This window comes from Bubalus kerabau, chromosome 3 (genome assembly GCF_029407905.1).
Source record: "Bubalus kerabau isolate K-KA32 ecotype Philippines breed swamp buffalo chromosome 3, PCC_UOA_SB_1v2, whole genome shotgun sequence".
NCBI lineage: Eukaryota > Metazoa > Chordata > Mammalia > Artiodactyla > Bovidae > Bubalus > Bubalus kerabau.
Window position 1 is genome coordinate 1,194,621 of NC_073626.1, and position 26,366 is coordinate 1,220,986.

At 48.9% G+C, this 26,366-nt stretch overlaps 1 protein-coding gene across 13 annotated transcripts in view; it reads right to left on the minus strand.

Moving 5' to 3' along the window:
- GMDS (GDP-mannose 4,6-dehydratase) overlaps window positions 1-26,366 on the minus strand; it is a 442,717-nt gene that overhangs the window by 338,601 nt on the left and 77,750 nt on the right. For 12 of the 13 annotated variants that reach the window (XR_008711295.1, XR_008711294.1, XM_055570453.1 and 9 more), the window contains 3 exons: window positions 14,339-14,383; window positions 8,623-8,710; window positions 7,102-7,211 (listed from right to left, as the gene is read on the minus strand). Coding sequence is in view for 11 of the 13 variants with exons in the window: in XM_055570453.1 (XP_055426428.1) it covers window positions 7,102-7,211; window positions 8,623-8,710; window positions 14,339-14,383 (243 nt within the window). In the remaining 2 variants the exon portion in view is untranslated. The remainder of the gene's footprint in view (window positions 1-7,101; window positions 7,212-8,622; window positions 8,711-14,338; window positions 14,384-26,366) is intronic. The other variant, XM_055570454.1, reaches the window with a different exon arrangement.

Genomic DNA, 26,366 nt, shown 5'->3' on the forward strand with positions numbered 1-26,366 from the left:
TGAATAAGAGAAAGTCAAAGAAAGACTTCATAATGGTCTTGAACACTGAGAAGGGATTTGAAAATACTTCCCAAAACTAAAAAGAGAAGAGTCAAATGACTTTCTGTCTCCACAAACACACAAGAAAAAAAAAGTTTAAGAAGAAACTTCTGTACGTGGGGCAAGAAAGTCTTTAAGGTGAGGACTATTTTACATTAGAATTACCACTAATGGAGATCATCATTGTCTTTGATGGTCTTTAAAATAAATTACCAAATATGAAGATCTGAGTTTTATCCAAACAGAGCAGCAAGTAGCTTCAGTTATAAAATGAAAATCTTATTAAATTATTTCTAAAGCTCCCTTCAGCTCTAACATTCCATAATTGCATAATTTTCATTTTTAAACAATAATAAAGGCAATTCAAACATGACATTGTGAGATCACAGGGCCACACTGGGCTAGACTCCCTGTGGAAAGATCCCATCCAACAGAGTGGCTTCAAGAATGAACTGAGATTATCAAAAAAAGCTGCAAGGAATGGTGGAAAAACCCCAAGTCACAGCAGTAATGGATGTTGAGTAGATGAGAAATTCAAGACAGAAGTTACTGAAACATATTATTTACACGGCAAAAATTTAAGAAGAATAACGCAAGCTCCTAAACACCCCCCCCACCCCCAAGATGGGCAGGGCCATGCCAGGTCATTTGTTCCTACTGGGGTGATGTCACCACACTGGGTTTAACTACTTTTAATAACTAGTACATTTTGGTCGTCTCTCAGTTTGTCCTGCATTAGATCAAATCAGCCTCTCGATGACCTACACCACATGAGTCATAATTTTTCTGTTTATGATTCAGAAAACTGTCTTCAGTCAGTGTTTCCCAGCCTACTGTGGGTTTCTTCCAAGAACCAATTTCATCCTCATTGGTTTCCTACAGGAAACCAGACCAACTTCCTATTATTTTATTTTCCTTACTTTTAGCATACCATAGCCCACATCAAATTACCTGGAAGTGAGAGCGAGAGCAGACTCTGTCCTGCACAAAGAGAGGCCACCGCAAACAATGCCCCGTCCAGAGGTCACGGATTCAGAATGAAACAGCGCGTGCTGATATCAGAGCTTTCTGTGGAACTCCAAAACAAGTAAGAGAAGTATTCTAATCAACTTCTTACAAACATTAAACTCCCAGAAAGAACTTTTTTTAAAAAACTATTGTCCATGAATACAATAAATTCTACAAAATTGGTTCATACAGAGAAATTATTATAAGGAACAAAACACGTGCTTTCCATCCCAACCCAGTAACACACTGCTGGGAGAACAGGGAGGCAGCTGAAGACCGACACGCAGAGCCTTGGCGTGGGCGACGGGCGGGCACAGGACCCACCACCACGCTGCTTGTTACCAGCTGCCGCCAGGCAAGCCCTCCCCACACCCACTCTGTCCATCATTAATAATCCATCTGACGTTGAGATCACAGAAGGAAGAATGCGTGGAACATGGGCTTTCCAAGGACACTGTAACCATGGCCTGCTCTCACCTACTGCTCCAGAGCACCTGGGGTGCCAGGAAGTAAGCGCTGTCACTGGTCACACACGGCTCAGTAGAACACGTCTGAATATGGAGGATTCTGGTGTGAACATACGTCAGATTCTCCTTAGACTCCCTCCATCCTCCTCATTTCTGAGGGAAAGTACCATTTCAGGCTTTACAAGTTCGTACCATCATTATCTGACAGAGAATTTATACCAAATCCAAAACCTACGCGCCACCAGAGGAAGAATGCATTTAAGGTGCGTTATCACACAGAGAGAAATCAAGAGCAGCGGTTCTCAAAGGGACGCCCCAACCAGGTCAGCATCTCCAGGACACGTCCTGGAAGAGGAGGCCCCCGCAGGTCAGACCCTGTGGCTGATGCTGAGGTGGGCCCTCCTCAGGCAGGAAACTTCTAGAGAAGAAGCCACTCAGTGTGAATCCCTCCTGACCCTTCGTATTCGCATCACTGAGCCACCCCTACGTCACAAACCGCTCGTAACCTAATGGCCGAGGCCTCGTGTCTGGCCCTCACTCAGCCTGCAGACGCCGCTTCTGCCTCAGAGGGCCTGATCTGCTGACTGGCTCACACGGTTCCACCCTCCTACCTCCCCATCCCGTGCCCTTGTCATCCCTGACTCCCACCCTCCCCAGGCTAAGTGCTCCCCTCCTAGAGGATCAGTCTTCATCCTCTGTCTCCACCTGCTGCCTTGGCTTCAGCCTCTAGAGAATCCTTAGGACTGAACTCCAAGTCTTTCTCCAACCTCACAACATGCTTTAAATTACCTTTGCCCTGCATTGCCTGAGTGTCCCTCAAGTCCTGTTGATAAAACGTGTCCAGGGGGACCCCTCGCACCCCACCCAGCTCAGCAGTCCCTCCTCCAACACCGGCTTCCGGCCCTGGGACCACCAGGCCCCCAGTCCTGACGGCAGCGGGCCAGCCCCACCAGGCCCCCCACTTCATCCACTCACGCCCAGTTCGGCGGCCACCACCTTCACCCAACAGCTTCCTGCACTTCTGAAGCCCCACCTCCACTCACCTCTGAATCTGTCTCCTGTTCAGAAACAAGACAAGGAGCTCATCCATGCTGCTTTTATTCAACATAATTCTAGAAGTCCTAGCCACAGCAATCAGAGAAGAAAAAGAAATAAAAGGAATCTAGACGGGAAAGGAAGAAGTAAAACTGTCACTGTTTGCAGATGACATGACGCTATCACAGAAAATCCTAAAGATGCCACCAGTAAACTCCTAAAGCTCATTAAGGAATTGAGCAAAGCTGCAAGAAACAAATCCGTCGCATTCCTACACACTAACAATGGGATATCAAAAAGAGAAATTAAGGAAACAAGCCCATTTACCATTACGTCAAAAAGAATTAAATGCCTAGAATAAGCCTGCCTGAGGAGGCAAAGGGCCTGTGCTCTGACAACTGCAAGGCGCTTATGAAAGAGCAAAGACAACACAGGCAGATGGAGAGATGTATTCTTGGGCTGGAGAAACAATACTGGCAAAATAACTATACTACCCACGGCAATCTACAAATCCAATGCAGTCCCTATCAGAGTACCAGTGGTGTTTGTCACAGAAATGAATTTTTTAAATTTGTATGGAAACACTAAAGACTCTGAACAGCCAAAGCAATCACGCAAAAGAACAGAGCTGAAGGAATCACATTGAGCAAAAGATGCTCAACATCACTAAATATCAGGGAAATGCAAATCAAAACTACAATGAGGTATCAGCTCACAACAGTCAGAATAGCCATCATCGAAAAGTCTACAAATAGCAAATGCTGGAGAAGCTGCGGAGGAAAGAGAACCTGGGACACGCTGGTGGGAACGAAATTAGTGCAGCCAATATGGAAACTAGTGTGGAGGTTCATAAACCAAAAACAAGAGTGAGTGGCCCCGTGACCCCACTCCTGGGCATATGCTCAGGAAAGATGAAAACTCTACTTCTTCTGAAGTAGATACATGCACCCCAATGCTCACTGCAGTGTTGTTTACAACAGCCAAGACTGGGAAGCAACCTGTGGCCACCAACAGACAAATGCATAGAGAAGATGTGGTATGTATATACAGTGGAGTACTAGACATAAAGAAGTGAAGTAATGCCATTTGCAGAAACATGGATGATCCTACAGAGTGTCATCTTAAGTGAAGATAGCCAGAGAAAGGCAAAAATCATATGATATCACTTGTATGTGGAATCTAAAAAAATGATACAAATGAACTTCTTTACCAAAAAAATAGACTCACAGACAGAGAAAACAGATTTATGGCTACCAACAGGGATAGCAGGGTGGCAGGGTGAGAGATAAATTAGGAGTTTAGGGAATTAATTATGGAATTGATTAATAAGTATGGAATTAACATATACACACACTACATATAAATAGATAAACAACAAAAACCTGCTGTGCAGCACAGGGAACCACGTTCCATTGTAAATTAACTACTTCAATTTAAAAAGTGGCTAATTTAAAAACACACACACAGAGGCCGCTCAAATCCAGCCCAGCACCCCACCTGCCCATTCCTCCCAGCACACTTCTCACTCAGCTCACATGGGACATGCATCATGTCACAAACATGTTCCATGTCTCCTCGTTTCTGACTCTCAGCCTTGTATTTTTACCTCAATTTCAACTACCCGCTCCCACTAACAGTGTCTGTAAACTCCTCCCTGAACCTCCCTGACACCATGCACGCTTTCCCCAGACTGAGATCACTTATCTCTAAAGACCCAAGGACATCACCGCCTGCCTCTGCCATCCGTGAGAAAGCCAAGACCCCCTGTGGCGGAGGCGGGTGCTCCACTCTGCCATGCACGCAAATGCCATTGAAGGGCTAACCTATTTTACAAACCAAAATTCATCTCCAATTAAGCACCATTTCTGCCCATTAGCTGGCCTTTAGGCGAAGCAGACAAAACCCAATAAAAACAGATAAACTTCACGTGGAGCCACTTAGAGGAAATCAGCTAAGCTCCTGTGGTCTCTGTTCGCACAGCCCGGCCACTCTGGGGTGCTAACCAGACGCACCAGGACATGCATGTACGGAAAGCATGGTGGACTTTCTGAACTAATTACAAAGGCATTCTGGAGAAAGGAGAGGACAGGCTCATTTAATGCTAAAATGACAGGGGAAGCCCTTATATACACAAGTCTATAAAGCACCCGCATCTCCCACCATTCCACCTATGACTCTAGAGGTGATAAACCATCTACCAAACACCATCACAGAGGAAACGTCCTCATCTAAAGGAAGCTGAGTAACAAAGCATTCATTCCAAAACATTCTGTTTTGTCTGGAGACAGCAAGAAGCCTAGAGATAAATTACAACGTGAAGATGGACAGGCTGCCTCAATCCAGGATAAAGTCTTCACTACTGGAGTGGCAGTTACTGCTTCTCCAGAGGAGAGGGGACAGGCCCTCAAGGCACAGCTTGCCGGAGACACCTTTTCAGATGGAAAATACATTCAGAATCACTTAGAAAAATAACTCTGTTCTCACCAAAAGACAAGACCCTGACACCTTCACACAGCCCAGAGCTTAAGCGTGGATACAGAACAGAATCATCAGAAACTAAGAAAGGAAACAAGAACCTTCCGCGACAGTACAGATGGGTACAGAAGTATTCTTGCTGGTGGGCTGGCTGCCGTCCTCCAAAGTTAACGTCGGAGAAAAATGTGCTGTGAGGATTTAATTTTGGCATCAATAATGAGACTGGGCTTTCTACTTGCTTCTCTTGCTATGTTCTACCCTTGGTTTCATTGATCTAGTCTATAATTTCTTCCTTAAACTGGCAGAAAGTATAAAACAGGCATCTAGTTTCCATTTCGCCCCAAGCTGGGGGTGTGGAGAAACAGCAACCACCTCAAATATTTTCTGAAGCCAGAAAGCCAGGTTTACTGATGAAACCGCCAAAAATGCTGATACAGTTTCTGTTCTCTTTAGTTTGGGGGTGGGGGCTGTTTTAACTTGGAATTAGTTGCTTATATTTCTAAGCTCCACTAATTACCCTGATTAAACATGTATCTAAAAGGATTCACACCATCCCTGGCTGCGGGTCTCACCCGGACACAGCAGCAGAGACTGGAGTCAAGCAGACTGCCAGAACTCTGGGGGTGGCTCCTCGGGCTCCAGAAAGACCCTGCTCTAGGAGAGGCAGACAGACCCCCAGAGAATCCGGCCGATCGACGGAAGGAAGTCAGCATGAGCTCTGGGGGTGGCTCCTCGGGCTCCAGAAAGACCCTGCTCTAGGAGAGGCAGACAGACCCCCGGAGAATCCGCCCGATCGATGGAAGGAAGTCAGCATGAACTCTGGGGGTGGCTCCTCGGGCTCCAGAAAGACCCTGCTCTAGGAGAGGCAGACAGACCCCCAGAGAATCCGCCCGATCGATGGAAGGAAGTCAGCATGAGCTCTGGGGGTGGCTCCTCGGGCTCCAGAAAGACCCTGCTCTAGGAGAGGCAGACAGACCCCCGGAGAATGTGCCCAATCGATGGAAGGAAGTCAGCATGAACTCTGGGGGTGGCTCCTCGGGCTCCAGAAAGACCCTGCTCTAGGAGAGGCAGACAGACCCCCGGAGAATCCGCCCGATCGATGGAAGGAAGTCAGCATGAGCTCTGGGGGTGGCTCCTCGGGCTCCAGAAAGACCCTGCTCTAGGAGAGGCAGACAGACCCCCGGAGAATGTGCCCGATCGATGGAAGGAAGTCAGCATGAGCTCTGGGGGTGGCTCCTCGGGCTCCAGAAAGACCCTGCTCTAGGAGAGGCAGACAGACCCCCGGAGAATGTGCCCGATCGATGGAAGGAAGTCAGCATGAGCTCTGGGGGTGGCTCCTCGGGCTCCAGAAAGACCCTGCTCTAGGAGAGGCAGACAGACCCCTGGAGAAGCCGCCCGATCGACGGAAGGAAGTCAGCATGAGCTCCGTGTGTCACAACACTGCGGGAACAAGAGTCCAAAGAGAGTTTTTCTCCCAATAATTTTTACTACTCACAAGAAAACGTTAATTCCATTAATTCTGACCTATTGGCACTCAAAAATACTATTTTCTCAGCCAGTAATATCATCACTACCAAAAATTAATATTAAAAGTTTTATTGACTTAATTTTCCAACATTTGAACAAAAGACTTCATTCACAATGTGAGTTAAGGTAGCAGAAAATACATCCAAGTGGGGTTTGTGACTGTAAGATCAACTCCAAAGAAACGAATACTCTTATTCTAATGTCATCGGTAAGATTTAATACACTGTTCACTAACAGAGAATATACTTTTAAAAAATGTATTAGCATTTCTGTTGGGATTCTTAATACCCAAACTAGTGCGAAGAATTAAACTTGAGGACTGGAACTAGTGGTTTAGTACTGTATCGAGACTGCCGCTAATTCGCCTCATTGTACTGCAGAGACCAACACAACGTTGTCAAGCAATTTTCCCCCAATTAAAAGTAAATTTTAAAAAATAATTTAAATAATAAAAGACACAAAAGAGAGGGAAAAAAAAGAAGCAACAGAAAAAAGTAAAATGCGGAGCTCAGGACAGAGCAGAGAAAGCACGCTACGCCGGACGGCTCACCTTGACGTGGCTCTGGGCTCCGAGGTTGTAGATCTCGGTGGGCTTCACCTCGTTGATGATCTTCACGAGGCAGGTGCTGTCGGTGAGGTCGCCGTAGTGCAGCTTCATGTCTGCAGAATTGAAACGCACCGTGAGCGGGAAGGGAGCAGTAACATACATTCTGAACACCCGAAACCCAGACTGGTTCTGGGGTGGCAGTCCGTGACTGTCATCTGAAAAGACACTACACAGTAGAGGCTCACACTTGCTGCCACGTCTACAGAGGACCTGTGAAAACTCCGACGAGCTTGCCGCAGAAACAAAATCATCACAGGTGTTACACAATTAATGTAGCTTATGGCGCCCAGGTGACTGTAAGACATGCCACAAAAGAATGGGATTCAAAGAAAATCTGGAAATAAAATGTACACTCTCCAAAGAAATCTGTAACGTACTGGTAGAGGTGAGGATGGCTCTATTCAGAAACTTTTGTCCAGTCCTTCACAAACAGTCCTGAAGCCACTGTGAAATGCCTGACATGGGCCATGGCTGATCAAAAGACATCTCAAGTGTTCTGATCCCAAATCTCAGCCAATCCCCACACGGACTTCCCTGCTGTAAACAGGTGACACAGGCCAGTGGGCCGCCTACTAACGATATTTGCATTACTTTTACATTTTGGTCTACAGCTAAATACAATGGCAGTACCTTTCTGCATTTTGCACAAAACAATGGTAATTTTCAGGGCGGCTTCACTGAAAGACCTAAGTATTAAAGGTGGAAAGACAACCAGCAGGTCATCTTCCTGATGACATCACTGCCTGTGCAATGGACCTGAGCCTGCCAATATTCAGGGCCTTGGAGTGAGTAGAGGCTCCTGGAGGGTCTCTGCTGGTGGGAAGTACCCATGTCCTCGTCCCGCCTATGTCTCCCACGTGCTGCGGGCCGTGATAGAGTCAACCTCTCTCTGCCTCCACCGGCAAAACGGACTCCTTCATGACCTCAGGAACTGCTGCCGAGGTCAGATGAGAAAACTGGGATGTCAACTTGCAAGTGTGTCACCAAAAACAACACACAACTGCAGAAACTGACAACTGCCTGTAAAGAGATTTACATATATTTTTGACTGCCATCTGCTTTTGGACCTGTGCTCCCCGATTATTTTTAATATTAATGTACAAAGACTGCTTGACTTGATTAAATTAGACCAAATGTGCAAAGCAGAGGTGGGCTCTGTGTGGAGCTGATCTGGCTCCAGGGTACGGGGACACCTGGAGAAGGAGATCAAAGGCTGGCCTGCTGAGGGCTCTCAGGCAGCGTCACCTGTGCCCCTGGGCACAGCCTCAGCACCATGACCCCACAGCCCAGGGCCGCAGGCAGGCAGGGAAGGGCTTCAGGGTGTGCAGACAGCAGTCAGGGCAGGTAACTCAGGGGTAAGTAACTGGGGTGTGATGGGCTTTGAAGAGAATGACACTTGAAAATGCCTTATCATAATACAGGAAGTTACACAGAAAGAGAGTTTAGAGACAGAAAATGGCTTACTTCCTTCAATGTGAGCCTGGGGGTTCTTATACAGATGCTCGATTCGGCCAGTATTGAACGAACTGGATCGCCGTACAATTCCATGGACCTGCATTTTTATCATGTGGAAGGAAAAGGATAAATTATAAATGAGTAATGAAGACTGATTAGAAATTCAGCAGTTATTCTGCTAACGTTCAGCTTTTCCAAACAACACGTAACTGTGATACACAGACGTTATTTTGAATTAGTAGAAATAATTCCACGCTTGCTCTTCCCCCAGCCCCTGGCCGCCACCTGCAGGCACCTCCCTCCATCCCTCCCCCGTGTTTTTACTGCCAATCTCAACCCAAGTATTTAGATAGTGGCACAACTTCACAGTGAGAGCTTAGTTGTAGATACTCAAGTGTCTCCTTTTCCAAACTCACACACACACACTTAGTCCTGCCACTGACAAAACTCTCTTCCATTTGGAGCTGAAGATAGGCCCTGTGCGGCCGCATCCATCGCAAGCCTGGCCCGTCTTGCAGACTGGGACACGAGGTCAGGGCTCTATGCCTCCCGCCCGGCCCGGCCCCCCCGAGCTCTGCAGCAGGCACTGGGTGTCTAAAGAAACACATCTCTCCATCCATGAGAGAACTGGGGAGCAGCTGCTATTATGCAGTCATGTGGAAAAGCTAAGAAGGTGAAGTAGTTCAGGGCAGGGACAAGACTGAGGTCCTATGAGATTTAAGACATGAAGGAAACTCAAAGGAAGGAAGGATTTTTTTCTTTCAATCTTTATCTTTGACTTAACCATGACAAGTGTGAGGGGGAAAAAAAGTAGTTGGAACCAGAACGCATACCTGCCCGACACTGAAGAAAAGACTATTTGTGTCAGACACATTAGAGAAATTGTTCAAGACCTGCTCTCACTTCCTCCTCCGTGTTGCCAATGCTAATACCAGCTTATGTCACCAGCTGCCCACGTTCCAGTTCTCCTGGTGGCAGTTTTTAATCCTTCTCTTATTTTAGAAGAGTTCCTCCTACGTTGGGTAGTTTCATTTGCAGCTGAATACACTTCTATATTTTAACTCAATCGTTTTCTGTCTATTTCGAACAAAAATTAATCCTTGGCATGACTCAAATATTCCTAGTGTGGGGGGGTGGGGAGTTATAAGCACATAAGACTTTCTTTCAAAGAGAAAGAAATGTCATCGTCATTTTACATGGCATACATGAGAAACTGGCTTCCGCAAAGGGTACAACACATCCACAATTAATAATTCTGCTGGTCAGATGCTTCATCCAAAGAGCTAAAACCACATTATTTCCCCAAAGAGCTAAAACCAGAACAAGTTTGTAAACAGAATATTTTAAGACAGGACCATCACAAACTTGGTTGCCATTTCAGGAAGCCAACAGTAAAATCTAGGAAACATTACATTGAGATTTGGGTATACAAACCCCTTACTTAAGGGCTTCTCAGGTGGGGTTAGTGGTAAAGAACCTGCCTGCCAATGCAGAAGACATAAGAGATGCAGGTTCGATTCCTGGGTTGGGAAGATCCCCTGGAGGAGGGCATGGAAACCCACTCCAGTATTCTTGCCTAAGGAATCCCATGGACAGAGGAGCCTGGTGGGCTACAGTCCATGGGGCTGAAAAGAATCGGACATGACTGAAGTGACCTAGTACACACACACACATATACATACACACACACACACACACACACCCCCACCCATTACTTAATTTAAAAGTAGAGAAAATTCTTACACTAAACTTTGAATTAATTCAACCTCATAGTCTCCAATTTTTCAAGTTGTTAATGACAAAGTTCAGCTACTCTATAAATTTAATAAACTTTAATAAAAACCAAATTCACATGTATACTTATACATATCAAAACTGGTATTTACTACCAAAGTTACTTCTGAAATACAGAGATCTCACATGTAAGTTGAGCTTTATTTAATAGGATAGAGGGAAATTTTTAAGTTCTAAAAACAGATAATTTAGTTTTGACAATGAAAAACTATAAATAATATGATTTAGTCGTTTTCTCTTGAAGGCTGGTCTCTGGATAAGTCACATATCCCAACAGCCCAAAGCAAAGAGAAATGCTACATACACACACATTTTATATCAACATGAAGTGAAAGTGAAAGTCGCTCAGTTGTGTCCGACTCTTTGTGACCCCAGATACTATACAGTCCATGGAATTCTCCAGGCCAGAATACTGGAGTGAGTAGCCTAACCCTTCTCCAGATCTTCCTGACCCAGGAATTGAACCGGGGTCTCCTGCATTGCAGGCGGATTCTTTACCAGCTGAGCCACCAGGGAAGGCCTTTATATCAACATAAAGGACTGTTAAAAATATCCAATGACATTGATGGACCCAGTATGAAAATCAGACAATTACACGAAGTCACAACAAGAAAAGAATTTAGGACTTTACTGCCACACTCACAACCAAAAGCATTAAGCACTAGTTTGGGGCCTTTAAAAAAAAAAATTGTGTTTTAATTTCCTCTCACTCCCAACTCTTGGTATGTATATATAGGGGAAGAAAGACTGCCAAATGTTTAATCCATGACAGCAGGTATTATTCTAAGAACTAATGAAAGCTGAGTCTGTCTCCTTCTGAGACAGGTGAAATGCAAACTTTAAGACAAGCCAAAATGTGTGCACGTTGGATAATCTAGTTAAGAATTTGAGATTAGCAGCTTTTTCTTACAGAAGGGATGTATTTAATAGGTAGGATTTTCTGTTTGTTTTTATAAGGATCTTTGGAGAAAAAGAAATGAGCGAGGAAACCAAAGTGAAGAGATGAATGAGCTAACTTCGAATAAATTTAACCAAAATTATTAAATTACAGAAGTTGGAAAACAAAATTTCTGAAAATCTGAGGGTGCTAAATGGAAGTGAGCATTTCTGAAAAGTAACAAAGTGATGAAAAAGAAAATTCCAAGTTCTCACAATGTCAGAACAAAGCTGGTTTGACTTCAAAACCAAGAGTCAGATTAGGCTGTATAACACAGAAATGCTGATTAACTGATCACAGTCGATTGACTGACCACAGTGAAGAAAACAGAAAGCCATCACCACCGGATTTTTAAATTCTCCACGTAGCGGTTTCTCCTGGAGTCAAGAGTCCTCCAGAGGCTGCTTGAGACACGTGCCTCTGAGAAGCCGGATGACGCGGTTCCGTCAACGGCCAGCACGCACGGGCCGCACCTGCGCACGCACGGGCGGCGGCCAGCACGCACGGGCCGCACCTGCGCACGCACGGGCGGCGGCCTGCACGCACGGGCCGCACCTGCGCACGCACGGGCCGCACCTGCGCACGCACGGGCAGAGGCCGGCACATATACAGGCAGTGTAACCGCGCTCACACGGGCCATGCCCGCGCACACACTGTCCTCTGTGAGTGAAAGCACAGCACCCTCACAGCCCCTCCGACCGTGACTCCCATCCGCAGACCAGGGTGCTGCCGAGACCACGCGGCCAGCACGTTGGCCTATGGAGGGCAGACGTGGCCATTAGGCCAACAGCCAGCGTTGCAGAGTGAAAGCCACGGAAAGCTTGGTCTCTTTGCACCGAGGCCTCGAGGATTTCCAGCAACTCAGAAGGAAGGACCCACAGCTGAGGAACCGACGATCGGGAGCTGGTCCTAGCAGACAGCCCCCAGGGCCTGCACAGCCCACGCCAGCTCTTCTCTCTCAGGCAGGGACACCGCGCTCACCTGTCCTCTGTTAATTGTCTGAGTCCCTGTGCCCCTGTCACCGAGTGGAGCAACATAGGTTGTCCACATACTCCCAAATACAGCTTTTAAAGGGTTTGACTGTGTCCTTCATTTTTCTGGTTTCTCTCTGTATTTTTGCACAAAGAGGTACAAAAGCATATTGTTGGCTTATCTGCTAACGACGATACCAGGAAGGCAGCTGCAACCAGAGGTATCTTCACAGGAAGCTTCCCTCCTCTGGTTTCCTTTTCCCTCGCTATGAAAAGAAGCAGGTGCAGGGCTAGGGCTTGGGCAACATCACACACCCGCCCTTCCCTGGTGCAAGTGACAGGCGGGACTAAGGGCCTCCTGCAAAGTCTGCGTCCCTCGGCTGGTCAGCACCGAGCTGCACCCCCTGCCTCTCCTATGAGGGTCAGCCCCCGGGGCCCCCGGGCTCCTCTGCACTGATGCCCACATGCATCTCACCTGCTCTTCACCATGATCTGGGGGACACAGGTACGCAGTTCCTAAGTCTCCGAGAGGCCGTGGAGCTGGCAAAGGATAAGGACACAGTCCTGCGTGGGGATGGCCAAGGGCTGCCTCGGAAGCACCCTGCCTGCTCACCCCCTGCTCCAAGTTGGCTGGCACACTACAAGGGGCAAATTGCCCTCTGCATTTTAACCATGTGTAGAATTAAATCCATAAAGGTTAAAGGGAGATTTTCTACAAAACCTGAGAATTATTGGCTTTTCTCATCACAGGATGACACCTGCAGACGTTCTGTAAATGATGAACACAGGCTAGATCCGCTCTCTTTATGACCACTCGTGTGTGTGGGTGTGCGTGCGTGCTCACTCGTGTCTGACTCTGTGTGACCCCATGGACTGTAGCCTGCCAGGCTCCCCTGTCCATGGGATTCTCCAGGCAAGAATACTGGAGTTGGCCTGTTCCAAGGGGGTTGCCATTTCCTTCTCTAATGATACCATATATAACATAACTCTAAAATGCTCTGCTTTGCAGAATACATATTGATCACCCAATTATTACAGGAATCCATGTATATGAACATGTGTGTATATTTCTATAATTACATTTTACCTATCTTGATGGCATTACAAGATGTAGAACTAGTTATTATTTGATAAGGGCACAGAAGGTTAAATCATATCTGCTCCTAATTAAAGTCTAAGAGTCAAAGTTCTCAAAAATTATGAGTTACAGTAAAAAAAAAAACCCAAAACTACATTCCTTTTCTTTCAATCCTGCTGGTGCTCAGCTGCCAGATCCCTTGCTATTGTTTTTCCACTGGTCCATGTGCATGCACATTTTTTAAACAGCACACCTGCCACTGGAAAAATGTGGCACCCCATGTTATTCATGCAAACACCCCCGCATCAGGGGGAACATGGGGGCCGCTGCTTGGGATTCTGTTCACTGCAGAGCACAAGTCTCTAGAGAGGCGCATATCCAAACACCGTTCTTAAAAAGGGTAAGGTGCACACACAGAGCTACACCCATTTCATACATAAAACTCTCGTTTGTACTGGGGAAAGCAGTAAACTTGGAAGGAGGAGAAGCAGCAGGAAAGGAAGATGAGGGCAAGGGCAGCAAACACAGCTGCTGCACCAGCCTCCCCAACCCACCGGCCAAGGGCTGGAAAGCCAGCGCCCCGAGGTCAGCTCTGCCGCTCAGCCTGGAGGGCAGCGTAGCTGCTACTGCTCGGTGCAAATCAAGGGACTTCACTGGGAGTGGGGCTTTTTTGTGCAGCCACGACCTCATAAAGTCACCCGAGAAGGGCATGGTGGCTGCTGGTTTATCTGAGAATGTGGGGAGCGTGCAGAGCCAGGAGCAGGGAGGGGGGCCGCCCGCGTTCGCCAGCAGATAAACTGCACAATGGGCTGGCGCGGGGACAGGCCCGGGGGCTCATTCCGCCCCTGCCTCCTTATCAGAGTTTCCGTGGAAAACACGCACAGAGGAAGCAGAGGAAGCAGGAGGCCGCGCAGGCCGCGGGATTCCACCAGCTCGGAGACTCACCTCGTAGCCCTTCTCCAGCAGGAACTCGGCCAGGTAGGAGCCATCCTGGAAGACAAGGAAGAGGGACAACGTCAGACCCACCGCAGCCATGACCGAGGTTTGAGAACAGCCTTTCAGGGGCTCTGTGGACGTAAACAAGGCCCACAGCAACCGACAAGAAAAACGGTTCAGACGACATCCGATGTGAACACCACGCACTGCTCTGCTGTCCTCCGGGCCTTTCCACAGGCGGGAGCTCATCTGAGCCCACGGTGGGGACGAGGCGGGGGGGCGCTGGCATCCCTACCCGCACAGGGAGAGTGACTGAGGTCCAGGGACACTGGGGGCAATGGGCAGAACGTTCGGCTTCAGAGTCTGGTGGATCTGGTTCAGGTTTGGCCACTTGTAAGCCGTGTGAAAACACAGAACGCATGGGCCTCGCAGAAGGCCTTGGTGCTGCTGGGACATAAAACAGGACTCTGACAAAATCGGGGGTGGGGGTCACTGGGGGAGGGATGAGAGGAGCTACGGGGGCTGGGGAGAGAGCAGGGCGAGGACGGGGAGGGGGCCGAGAATACGGGGTGCTGACATCCCTGGGAAAAGCCAGCACATGGAGAAGAGGCCCCCCAGACTTCGAACCCAAGGGTCTGGAAAGGCACGAGAAAGGGTTTAGGAGTTTTGAGGTGGGGTGGAGGTGGGGGCAGTAGACGTGATCAGGTCTATATCATCCCTGCAGGCACACATGAATGGATCTCAACAGAAGGAGTGCACTTATTTTATATAGAATATTCAGAGCTTCATTTGTATGCATCTTAAGTCATGCTTTCTCTACAATCAAGGTGTTGGACTAAACACAGAGATTCGCAACTTGTTTTCCGTTTTATTTTTTAAATTTTATTTATTTAGGCTGTGATGGCCTCCATTGCTGCCAGGCCCTTCTCTAGCTGTGACAGGCGGGGGCCCTTCTCCAGTTGCACTGTGGGCCTTCTCCTTGTGGCGTCTTCTCTCGTTGAGGCTCCTGAGCTCCAGAGCTCAGGCTCAGTAGCTGTGCTGCACGAGCTAAGCTGCTCCACGGCACATGGGATCTTCCCAGATCAGGATCGAACCCATGTCTCCTGCGTGGGCAGGCAGATTCTTCACCACTGAGCCGCCAGGGAATCCCCTCCCAACTTATTTTCTAAAATTCTTTTATAAATGCTTAAGTAAGGAGAGGGGTCTGTGTATTTTATGTGCCACTTTCAGGGAAAGAAGGTACGAGAGTCATCTAACCGAAGCACTAACAAGCCGCACGGCACAAAATCACGGTTCCAGAGACAGCGATGGTGCAGACCCCCCCAGCCCCGCCAGGCTGACCGGGCGCTGCACAGCCAGCCTGTAGCTGCGCTTCTGCTCCCAGCCCAGGCAGGCCCCTCACCCATCCAGGCTTCACAACTGCTGGGGCTCTGTGCGCAAATCTGGTTGGGAGCCCTTGGGTTTTCTTTGGTTTCCTAAGTTTGAAAAAATCTTAAAATATCCTTTTGAGCTTCAAAGGTGTCTATCAGATACTCCAGGAATAAGAAAAATGAAGTGGGCTTTATTCCTATCATTGCTGGACTCAAAATCTGGGACTGGAGACACCCTGCGGGTCCTGGAAATGGCGCAGTTGCCTCGAGGGTGTTCACGCTTTAGCACAGAAGTCAGGACAGGCTCAGGCAGGACCGCTCGGCAAGGGTACCAGGGACACATTTTGTGGTTCATTGAAACATGCAGCAAATTTTCTTCTGACTCCTTGACATAAATATTCCTGTATATAGACTCATATGGAGAAGAAAAGAGATGGTCTGGCATATTCCTTTTCCTCTCCCTCTCATGATATACACACGGCTGCTTGGTTTCACACACGCAACATGCAAAGTAAATCAGACAAGACTGCTGAACAATGCGCACTCCGACAAGCCAGGCTGATCGACAGGACCCCAAAGCCTTATCAATCAATCAATCAGAAAATAGCCTAACAGAGAAGCATCTATGGCAGCACCACAGCCGGTCAGACCGCCCTGGAGAGACGTGTCTTCTTGTCTGTGCTGTTGCCACTCTGAAGTGCTCCACACGATGCTTTGCACACTTTTTGTTTCTCTTGGAATAAAAAGTTAAAATGCACTGTACTTCACCACAGTTGCCCAGAATGTTTTAAAAAAGAAAAAAGGCAGCGGTGAGACCCTGGGGGAGGGGCGAGCTGTGATTATCCGGACGCTGATGCGACGCAGGCCTGCCGGGACTGGACGCTGTCAATAGGTCTTGTTCTTCTCACCGGGCCCTCCTCAGACTTTCCAGCCGCCTGGAACATTCTGCACAGCGGTGGCACCCGCTTCCTCCCCACTTCCTTGCCAGGCCTCCTGAGCGATAGGGCCAGCAACACAGTGTGGGAACGGAGCTGCAGGGCCCCAGGCCCCGGCCTCCCCCAGCCCCCGACCCTGCGCCAAAGCCCCTCCAGCAGGACGGGTGGAAGACTGACCCGTCACGCCCCCGAGGCCGCAGCCAGCGCCGCAACCGGACACCCGACTCTGCAAATCCGAGGGGCTAAGGGACTAAGAGCCCAGCTCACTCACCACAAGCACACTGACCTGGGACAGGTTCTAGCCTGGGCTCAGTCCTCGTCACAGAAATGTTTTCACTGGAGAGCTGACACTCCAACTGTGACTCTTTGCATCTGACTTTGCACACATCTGTTAACAGGATCTCCTTCCATAGTAAAGGCCATACAGCTTGAAGCAAGCACTGCGGCTTTGACGTTTTCAAAACACAGAAGTATTTTCTATCTTATTCTCGCAGGAACACCCCTGGAGGGCAAGCAGCCACTTGGCCTGTGAGCTACGGAGGCAGCTGGAGGTCAGCTGCCCACCTGGTCCCCACCGTGAGAGGGGAGGCAGGACTAGAGCCCGGGGCTCCCAGCACTGTCACCCAGAAAACACGGTCCACCCCTGGGACCCACCAGCCCATGTCAAAACCCAACACGGTAATAAAAACTCCAAAATGGATTCATTGGTAAATCAAATTGCTTTTGTTGCTTTGCCATCATGACAGGGCAATGGCGCTTCTTGTTTTACCCAAGCGACCCAAACACAGAGGTCCCATAACTTCAGGACCACCTGGAGCTCGGAGGACTGGGCAGGACGCAGGGCCTCAGGTGGGCACCAGAGCCTCTGGGGAAGTGCCACAGTGCTGTTTGGAGGTGGACTTGGGTTGGTAGTGGATGTTCGTTCTGGGCTGTAAAGCCCAGGGGCCAGAGCCACGGTCTAGAATCCAAAACAGGCAGATTTCGGTGCCTGGGGCCGCAGCTGTGTCCCTGAGTAGTTCTGTCCTTCACCTCCGTGGATTGTTCCAGATATAAACCCATAAAATTCACAGCAACTCTAGAAGTTAACTGAATCGTATTTTGATTGTAGGATAAAAATTATCTAAAATTTCACATCTATGAAAAGCTGAAGGAAGTGGAGGAAGGTCCCCCATTCTCCTGATGTCCAAAGAACGCTGAAATAGCCCTGAAGAACCTCATGCCCACCCACGACCACACACGAACGTGCCTGGACACCCACCTTCCCGCAGAGAGGAGGGGCCATTTCTCCTCTCTTTTCAAACATGGACCCTCTTCTAGCCCAGAGGATGAATGAGAACAATGCTGTCTCAGATGCAGCCTGAGCACCTGGCCCCTCTGAAATGCACCTGAATCAGACCATACATTTCTGCCAGGCATTGCAGGAAGCTTCTTCACACAGAGGAAGACAAGCGGAATTGGGTGAAGAACAGACCACTGATAAAATGGAACTCCCTTGTTTTCATCAGCTGGAACACCAAGAAGTAAAACACCCCTCCTGCAAGAAAAGAGCCTCACCAACGCTGCCTGCCATGTGCTTTAACCCTAGGTGTGCCAGTCGCTCTACAGCGACTCTACGTGTGCAAAACGCTCTACAGCGACTCTAGGTGTGCAAAGCACTCTACAGCGAGTCTAGGTGTGCAAAGCACTCTACAGGAAGTCTAGGTGTGCCAGTCACTCTACAGCATGTCTAGATGTGCTAATCACTCTACAACAAGCATTTTCAGCTAACCGCAGTTACAATAGCAAAGTCATCTGTACCTCCAGCGACAGAAGCACAGACACCTCCCAGGTGAACAGAAGATGCTGCTGTGAACTGCAGCGAGAACTGCCCTTGGGAAGATGAGCTCTGGCAGTGCGAGAAATCCAGAGGCAGAATGTCCAGGGAAAGCATTTTCACCAGGCACATGGCTGCAACACAAATCACTGGACAAAACCTCCATCAAAAACACAGATTTCAAAAGCCCAAAGGGATTAATTAATCCCACTGTCTCATTTCACATGTCAGGAAATGGAGACTGAAAACGCTAAATGTTCAGTGTCCAGTCCCACAGTTAGGAAGTAGCAGAATGTTACAAAAAGAGGAGAAAAAAGGAAAGAGAGAAAAGAAAAAAAATAGATATCCAGAATCTCAGATCTCAGAATTTTCCACTAAAAGGTATTGTAAAAAGAACTAAAATGAAGATACTGGACTGATGCCTACAGCTGAGAAGCAGAGGGAAGAGCAAGACAGAGCCCACAAGGGTTAGGAGGGCAAATACAAACTGTCAGACGGGTCAACAGGACTCAGGACACCGTCAGTACATAAAACATACAAATAATCCCACTCCTGCAGTCTTTAGAGTTGAAAATTATTTCCCCACAAAAGCTGAGGTCGCCAAAGGGCAGATTCTCACTCCATGATTTACCTCCTCGTACAGAGAAGTGGGGGAGAAGGCCATGGCACCCCACTCCAGTACTCTTGCCTGGAAAATCCCATGGGCAGAGGAGCCTGGGAGGCTGCACTCCATGGGGTTGCTAAGAGTTGGACACGACTGAGCGACTTCACTTTCACTTTTCACCTTCCTGCATTGGAGAAGGAAATGGCAACCCACTCCAGTGTTCTTACCTGGAGAATCCCAGGGACAGAGGAGCCTGGTAGGCTGCAGTCCATGGGGTCACTGAGAGTCGTACACGATTGAGCGACTTCACTTTCACTTTTCACTTTCGAGCATTGGAGAAGGAAATGGCAACCCACTCCAGTGTTCTTGCCTGGAGAATCCCAGGGACGGGGGAGCCTGGTGGGCTGCCGTCTATGGGGTCACAAAGAGATGGACATGACTGAAGTGACTTAGCAGCAGCAGCAGCAGCAGCAGCAGAGAGAAATGGTATCCCTGATGGCTCAGATGGTAAAGAATCTGCCGGGTAAAGGAGACCCGGGTTCGATCCCTGGGTGGGGAAGATCCCCTGGAGAAGGGAATGGCCTAGAGAATCCCATGGACAGAGGAGCCTGGTGGGCTACAGTCCATGGGGTCAAAAAGGGTCGGACACGACTGTGCAACATTCATTTTCAGAGACAAGTGATCAGCGGTCGCTGCACAACCAAGAATGAGGAACACTCCTCTCTGACATGGACCCTCTGCTGGGTAAGTGCCGCTGCACACACAGCTCACAAAAGCACAATTCACACGTGCACGCCTCACACGGACATGCCTGATACACACACGCCACACACACCGCACACCTCATGCACACACGCGTGCCACACGCCTCACACGCACATCATACATGCATGGTGACACTGGCCCCGCTGCTGCTCCAGGGCCTCCCAGGAAGCCAGGAGCCGGGAGGCTCAGGTCAGCCGCTCAGGCGTGTCCGCCTCTGCGACCCCATGAAGCGCAGCACGCCAGGCCTCCCTGTCCATCACCAGCCCCCGGAGTTCACCCAGACTCACGTCCATCGAGTCAGTGATGCCATCCAGCCATCTCATCCTCTGTCGTCCCCTTCTCCTCCTGCCCCCAATCCCTCCCAGCATCAGAGTCTTTTCCAATGAGTCAACTCTTCGCATGAGGAGGCCAAAGTACGGGAGTTTCAGCTTTAGCATCAGTCCTTCCAAAGAACACCCAGGACCAATCTCCTTTAGAATGGACTGGTTGGACCTCCTTGCAGTCCAACAGACTCTCAAGAGTCTTCTCCAACACCACAGTTCAAAAGCATCAATTCTTCGGTGCTCAGCTTTCTTCACAATCCAACTCTCACATCCATACGTGACCACTGGAAAAACCACAGCCTTGACTATGGGCAGCCTTTCAGAAAGAGGCTGGACATCCCCCGCCACGGTCAGCCTAACATCACTCCATCTTCAGTTCTTTCCCACAAGCATTCTCAAAATTTTGTTATGCTAATTTCAAATTAACGTTCAGTTTCAAAAGATTCTAATATTAAGTCCTGTGTCTAATGGTAAACTTATTATAAAATACCATAGAGCAAAGAAATTATCTAAAAAGTTAATTTTAGAAAATATTTTATTTTCAGCTTGATACGTTAAAAAATGATGTTTTTCTTTCCATTTTTTGATTAGGATAATATTAAGATTTACAAGGTTTTTGTGTTTATGACTGTGTGCCCTATTTCTTCCAGAAATTATTTATTCTTACCTTTAACATTTCTTATACATTTTTCTAGTAGGCTGTATTTCCTCAATTAGTTTGTTTCTCTAAGCATCGAGAACATATATAAAACCTAATTTCTATCTCCAATAAAAGACACTCAAAAAATATTTGGAAATAGGTGAGCAGAGATTTTTAGTGGTAGAACGAACCCCCATGATAACTGGTTTAAAATTCATTCCTTTCAAACTGCAAATGATTATTGTAAACTCTTGGTTTAATGAGCAAAGAATGAAAACACAAAACCCTGAACCCCAGGAGCATCGACACAACGCAGCACTCGGCAGCACCTCGGACTCCAGAGGCTACAACATTTAGGGAACTGTTGTAAGAAAAGTGGGCTTAGAGGGAAGAGCCACTAATAAGGCACAGAAGGATCACTTCTAATCACACGGTTAGAAGAAGGACAACTCACGCAGTGCAGCACAGCCCCAGAACTGCGTACAAAGCCCCAGAAGCACGTCTAGAGGCACTCAGCACACACGTGCGTGGGTGGGTGTGGCACCTGTGTGATGCATGGATGCATCCCGTGGGAGCTGGCTGCCCACCTCCTGCCCACCTCCCCTCCCGTGTAAAACATAAGCCCCTTTGGTCTGAACCCTGTGCCTTTTCTGTCTCCCACCGTGAAGCTCGTGCTGAACTTCCCGCCCTTCCCGGGGAAGCAGAGGTCCTCATGCGCCCTGGTGTGACTGCAAGTGAGAGCAACACTGGTACCAGCAGCAGCGGGAGCACCTACTCAGCACGCAGGCCACGCAGCCGTGCTCCCAGTGCTGCACGGCCTCCAACTTTATGTCTTCACAACAACCTGTGCAGTTGACACTAGTATTATATCCATTTTACAGGTGAGCAAACTGAAGTGAACTGAGATCCCGCCACATGCAGGAGACCCCAGCTAGAAAGCAGAGAAAGGATCACACTGCAGAGACTTGTGACAAATGATGTGTGTGGCACCTGCTTCACTAAATAGGGTCAATCCCTCGGCAAGGACGGGCCCACAGATGTTGGGACATAAAATCCGGTCTCTACAGAACTTGTTAACAAAGCAAAGTGTCACAGACTAGTGAATATCAAACCCTCACCGGGCCATGGGTGTCAGGGAACAGAGGACAGAGAGGAAACCAGGGCCTCAGTCCCTCGCTCCAGTCCTGAGAGTATCTGGGAAGCCAGGCACTTCCTGAGCGAGATAGGACCAGACGCCCACACTGGCTCGGACCTCCAGCTCGCACGTGGACGGGGAGCCAGGTAAGCTGTGCAGCTGCGACGGTCTCCTCTGTTGGTGCCAGGAGACGCAGGAGTCCCAGGCAGAGGCAGGGAGGGGTCAAAGGAAGGCCAAGAAACACTCAAACCAGTCCACCCTAAAGGAAATCAACCCTGAATATTGATTGGAAGGACTGCTGCTGAAGCTGAAGCTCCAGTACTTTGGCCACTGATGGGAAGAACTGACTCACTGAAAAGATCCCGATGCTGACAAAGACTGAAGGCAGGAGGAGAAGGGGACGGCAGACAATGAGATGGTTGGGTGGCTTCACCGACTCCATGGACATGAGTCTGAGAAAACTCTGCATAGTGAAGGACAGAGAACCTGGCGTGGTGCAGTCCATGCTGTCACAGAGTCGGACACGGCTTAGCGACTGAACAAGAGGCACTTCCCTAGGACGTCATCTGTGCTGGACAGCATGGTGCTCTGCAGAAATCCATCACCACACTCCAGCACAAAATCAAGGTGGGAGAAAACCCAGGAAATACAAGAAGCATATCCCCATTAAAATCACCTGAAAGGTCTGCCTAACAGGCCAGTTCAGGCCGCTGTGAGTAGCCTCTTTCAAGTTTAGAACAATATTCTAACTGAAAGTCTTCATAACTCAGGGCTCCAGATACATCGATAAAGATTGGTTCAGATCTGTAGAAAGGTTAATAATAAATTACAGGTAAACTTCATGCTTAAAATAATCTCTTTGTAATAAATATGCACATACATTAAAACTGTACAAAAATGGAAAACAGTTTCTCTTTCCTCTTCCTTTTCTTGTTATCGCTCAGAGTGACGGTCCACACAACTAAAGGCTGTTTCTTTGCAAAGCACATACTTGCACAGCTCCAATCACCCAAGTGATTTACGGAGGAAACGACTTTGTGCAGGTACTCTACCCAAAACAGAGCCTCACTTTGTCCAGTGTTCAAGGCCATGCTTAATGAAAACTTCAAATTTGGAAGAAAAAAAAAAGTAGTACTGAACAGAGAAGCATTATTAAATTTTAGTATTTACCTGATTTATTAACATTTCCTCGTGCATTTCTTTTTATAATTTGTGCCCTGCCTAATGGAGGAAGAAAAAACAAGTGTCCTTTTATTTACCGGCTTTGAAAAGGTCATGAGAATAAGAAAGGAGACACATACATTGATGGCTGTCTCGGTTTCCATTTTGCTGCACATTCAGTTATGAGGCCGTTACTTCAATGTCACCACTGGTGGTAAGTAGAGTTCAGCGATTTGCAAACATTCTCGCTCTTTTTAACCTGATTTCTTTCAGGGATAAAAGCACGTGGCACAGTCAGGTGAGACTCTTCCTGTCACAGGTACAGCCGTGACAGAAATGTGACCTGGGGAGCCCTGGGGCATTGCAGATCTGCTCTGCAAGCATGGAGTCCCCAGGAAGCTGGAGACACTGCAAATAACAGAAGACACACACAGGGCGAGAGCTGGGGCTCGTGGGACCTAGAACCACTGGAAGATGACGGAAGTCGAGCCCACACACGCAGGCGTCACGGAGTGTGTCAGTGTCTACCCAGAAAGCTGCCCGTCATCAAATGACCCAAGATGACGCTCGGGGGGTAAGGGCGTCCTGGCGAGGCGAGGACAGGCAAGAGCGGCACACCTCCCAGTCACCAGGACAGGCTGATCTCAGCGGGCACGCGGCCTGCGGGCCGGTCACCGTAGGACACCACTGTGTGGACAAGGACATCCCTTGCTTACTTGCTGGGTGGTGCTGTTATGCGTGAAGGTCCTGCCACTCAGAGGAGGGGCCAAAAAGCACTTTGGGGGGACATCGCACATTGAAAAGCACGCACCTCCACCCAGCCAGCAGCCGTCTCTGCAGTCACTGGCTCCGAGGCCCTGCAGGCGAGGGCATGCATCCCCGCCCAGCCCCTCCCAGACACAGGGAGAGGACAGGCTCCCGGACTCCGACGGGGCAGCTTCTGCAGGTGCCCGCTGTTGGCCGTGTTCATCTCGATGCTGTGCCCTCCCTCGCCAACAGCAACGGGGCTCAGCCTGCATGCAACCACGCCCTTCTGTTTTTCAGGATCTTCTCGGTTGCATTTTTCAATGTGTGTCCGGTATAAGGACACACTGGGGGTCCCTGACAAAGCCTGGGAAAATCCAGACCCAACACGAATTCCGGAAGGCGCGTAATTCAGGCAGCTAAGTCTGGACTGTACACGAACAAACCGCACAGAACCACTGCAGGGTTCTGAGAAACGCTGGAATTTACCCTGGGAGGACCCAAGCCTGGATTCTGGTGATGTCACAGTGGCAGAAAACGTGGCTTCGGAAATGCCCCATGTGACGGTACAGCAGGCTCCCCTCAGCCACCCCAGTGACCCCACCACCTCCAGGCAGCGGCCCGGGTCTCGGGAGGGACACCGGCCAGCTGAGGTGGCTCTGGAAGGTGGCAAGTGAGACACGGCACAGAAGGAGCAAAGGAGCGTGGTTTCCAAGAAAATATCCCACAGGGAACAAAATAGCAGTGCCTGAAAGTAAGTCAAAAACTAACACAAAACAGAAAAGAAGGCACGTGAGGATTCCATACAAGCCAGCACCTTAGTACCCCGGGGAGGGGGCCAGAACCCACAGGAAGCCCCCTGCCCTTCAGAGACTCTCTCGGAACCGGCAGCCCTCAGGGGAGGAGAAGGCCCACACTGGGGAGGAAGTGGGCCCAGAAAAGCCACAGCTTCCCGGACGCTCAGGCCCCAGGCCCCGAGCTGGTCCCAGGCCTCTGTCACAGCCGCACGTGCAGCTGGGATAATCACTGCGAGAAAAACACTGCCAAGCGAGGGGTCAGATTCCAAGTCTTCAGTAAGCCATAAGCTCGGCACTAACCCACCAGAGCCCACCCAGGTCCTGTGCCCACAGGCGGGAACCCACTGTGCACCCGCCTTCGGAGAACTGCTGACGTGACCTGCAGCTGAAAACAAACTCAGAAAAGGCAGGAAGAGAGGGAGGAGGGGAAAATGAACACCACGCAACACCCTCCTGTGAGCTGACAAAGGTCCCAAGGCTGAGGAGGCCACTGGACGGGAGGGGAAGATGGCCAGGTAGGCAGGGGCCGCTTCTCCATTCACCAGCCAGCTGACCACAGGGCCCAGCGGCCACACACCAGGCACCGCGAGCTCCAAGTGTCCACTTGGCACCTCCTGTGAAAGCTAATTACAGGCCAGGGCGTCTGGGTGTAGCTCTGGTTGCGTTCTCTGTCTCCATCTCCGTGTGTCTGTCTCTGTCTGTCTCTGCTCGGGCTCTCCGTCTCCGACTCCCTCTCCTCTTCTCCCCTGCGCTCCTAGAGCACAAACGCAGGTCCCACTGGTCTCAGGCTCAGGCACCCACTTGGCAGCAGAGTCAAACAGGTCAGTGCCCAACAACGGGCACGTGTGTTCTGTTACAAGGCGGAGGCAAACTACAGCACCTAACAAAGACCTTCTATGGAACCTTCATGGCATGTTTACCACGAGCCACTTTCAACTGCATGTTTCTGTCTCTAGGTCTTGAGACAAAGGGGCGAGAAAGTTCATGCGCATACCCAAAGGGACTATCTACTAAAAGCGTAACATCAGTCTAAAAATAGGACCTGTTATGAGTTGAACATTGTCCCCTGAAAATTCATCTGTTGAAGCCCTAATTCCCAGGGCCTCAGAAATTATTTGAATTTGAATAACTGAGTTATTTGCGACCTTATTTGAAATAGGGTCATTGCGGATGAAATTAATTAAGATGACATCATATTAGAATCAGTTCAGTTCAGTTCAGTTGCTCAGTTGCTCACAACTCTTTGTGACCCCATGAATCGCAGCATGCCAGGCCTCCCTGTCCATCACCAACTCCCAGAGTTCACTCAAACTCACATCCATCGAGTCGGTGATTCCATCCAGCCATCTCATCCTCTGTCGACCCCTTCTCCTCCTGCCCCCAATCCCTCCCAGCATCAGAGTCTTTTCCAATGAGTCAACTCTTCACACGAGGTGGCCAAAGTATTGGAGTTTCAACTTTAGCATCATTCCTTCCAAAGAACACCCAGGATTGATCTCCTTTAGAATGGACTGGTTGGATCTCCTTGCAGTCCAAGGGACTCTCAAGAGTCTTCTCCAACACCACAGTTCAAAAGCATCAATTCTTCAGCACTCAGCTTTCTTCACAGTCCAGCTCTCACATCCATACATGACCACTGGAGAAACCATAGCCTTGACTGGATGGACCTTTGTTGGCAAAGTAATGTCTCTGCTTTTCAATATGCTATCTAGGTTAGTCATAACTTTCCTTCCAAGGAGTAAGAGTCTTT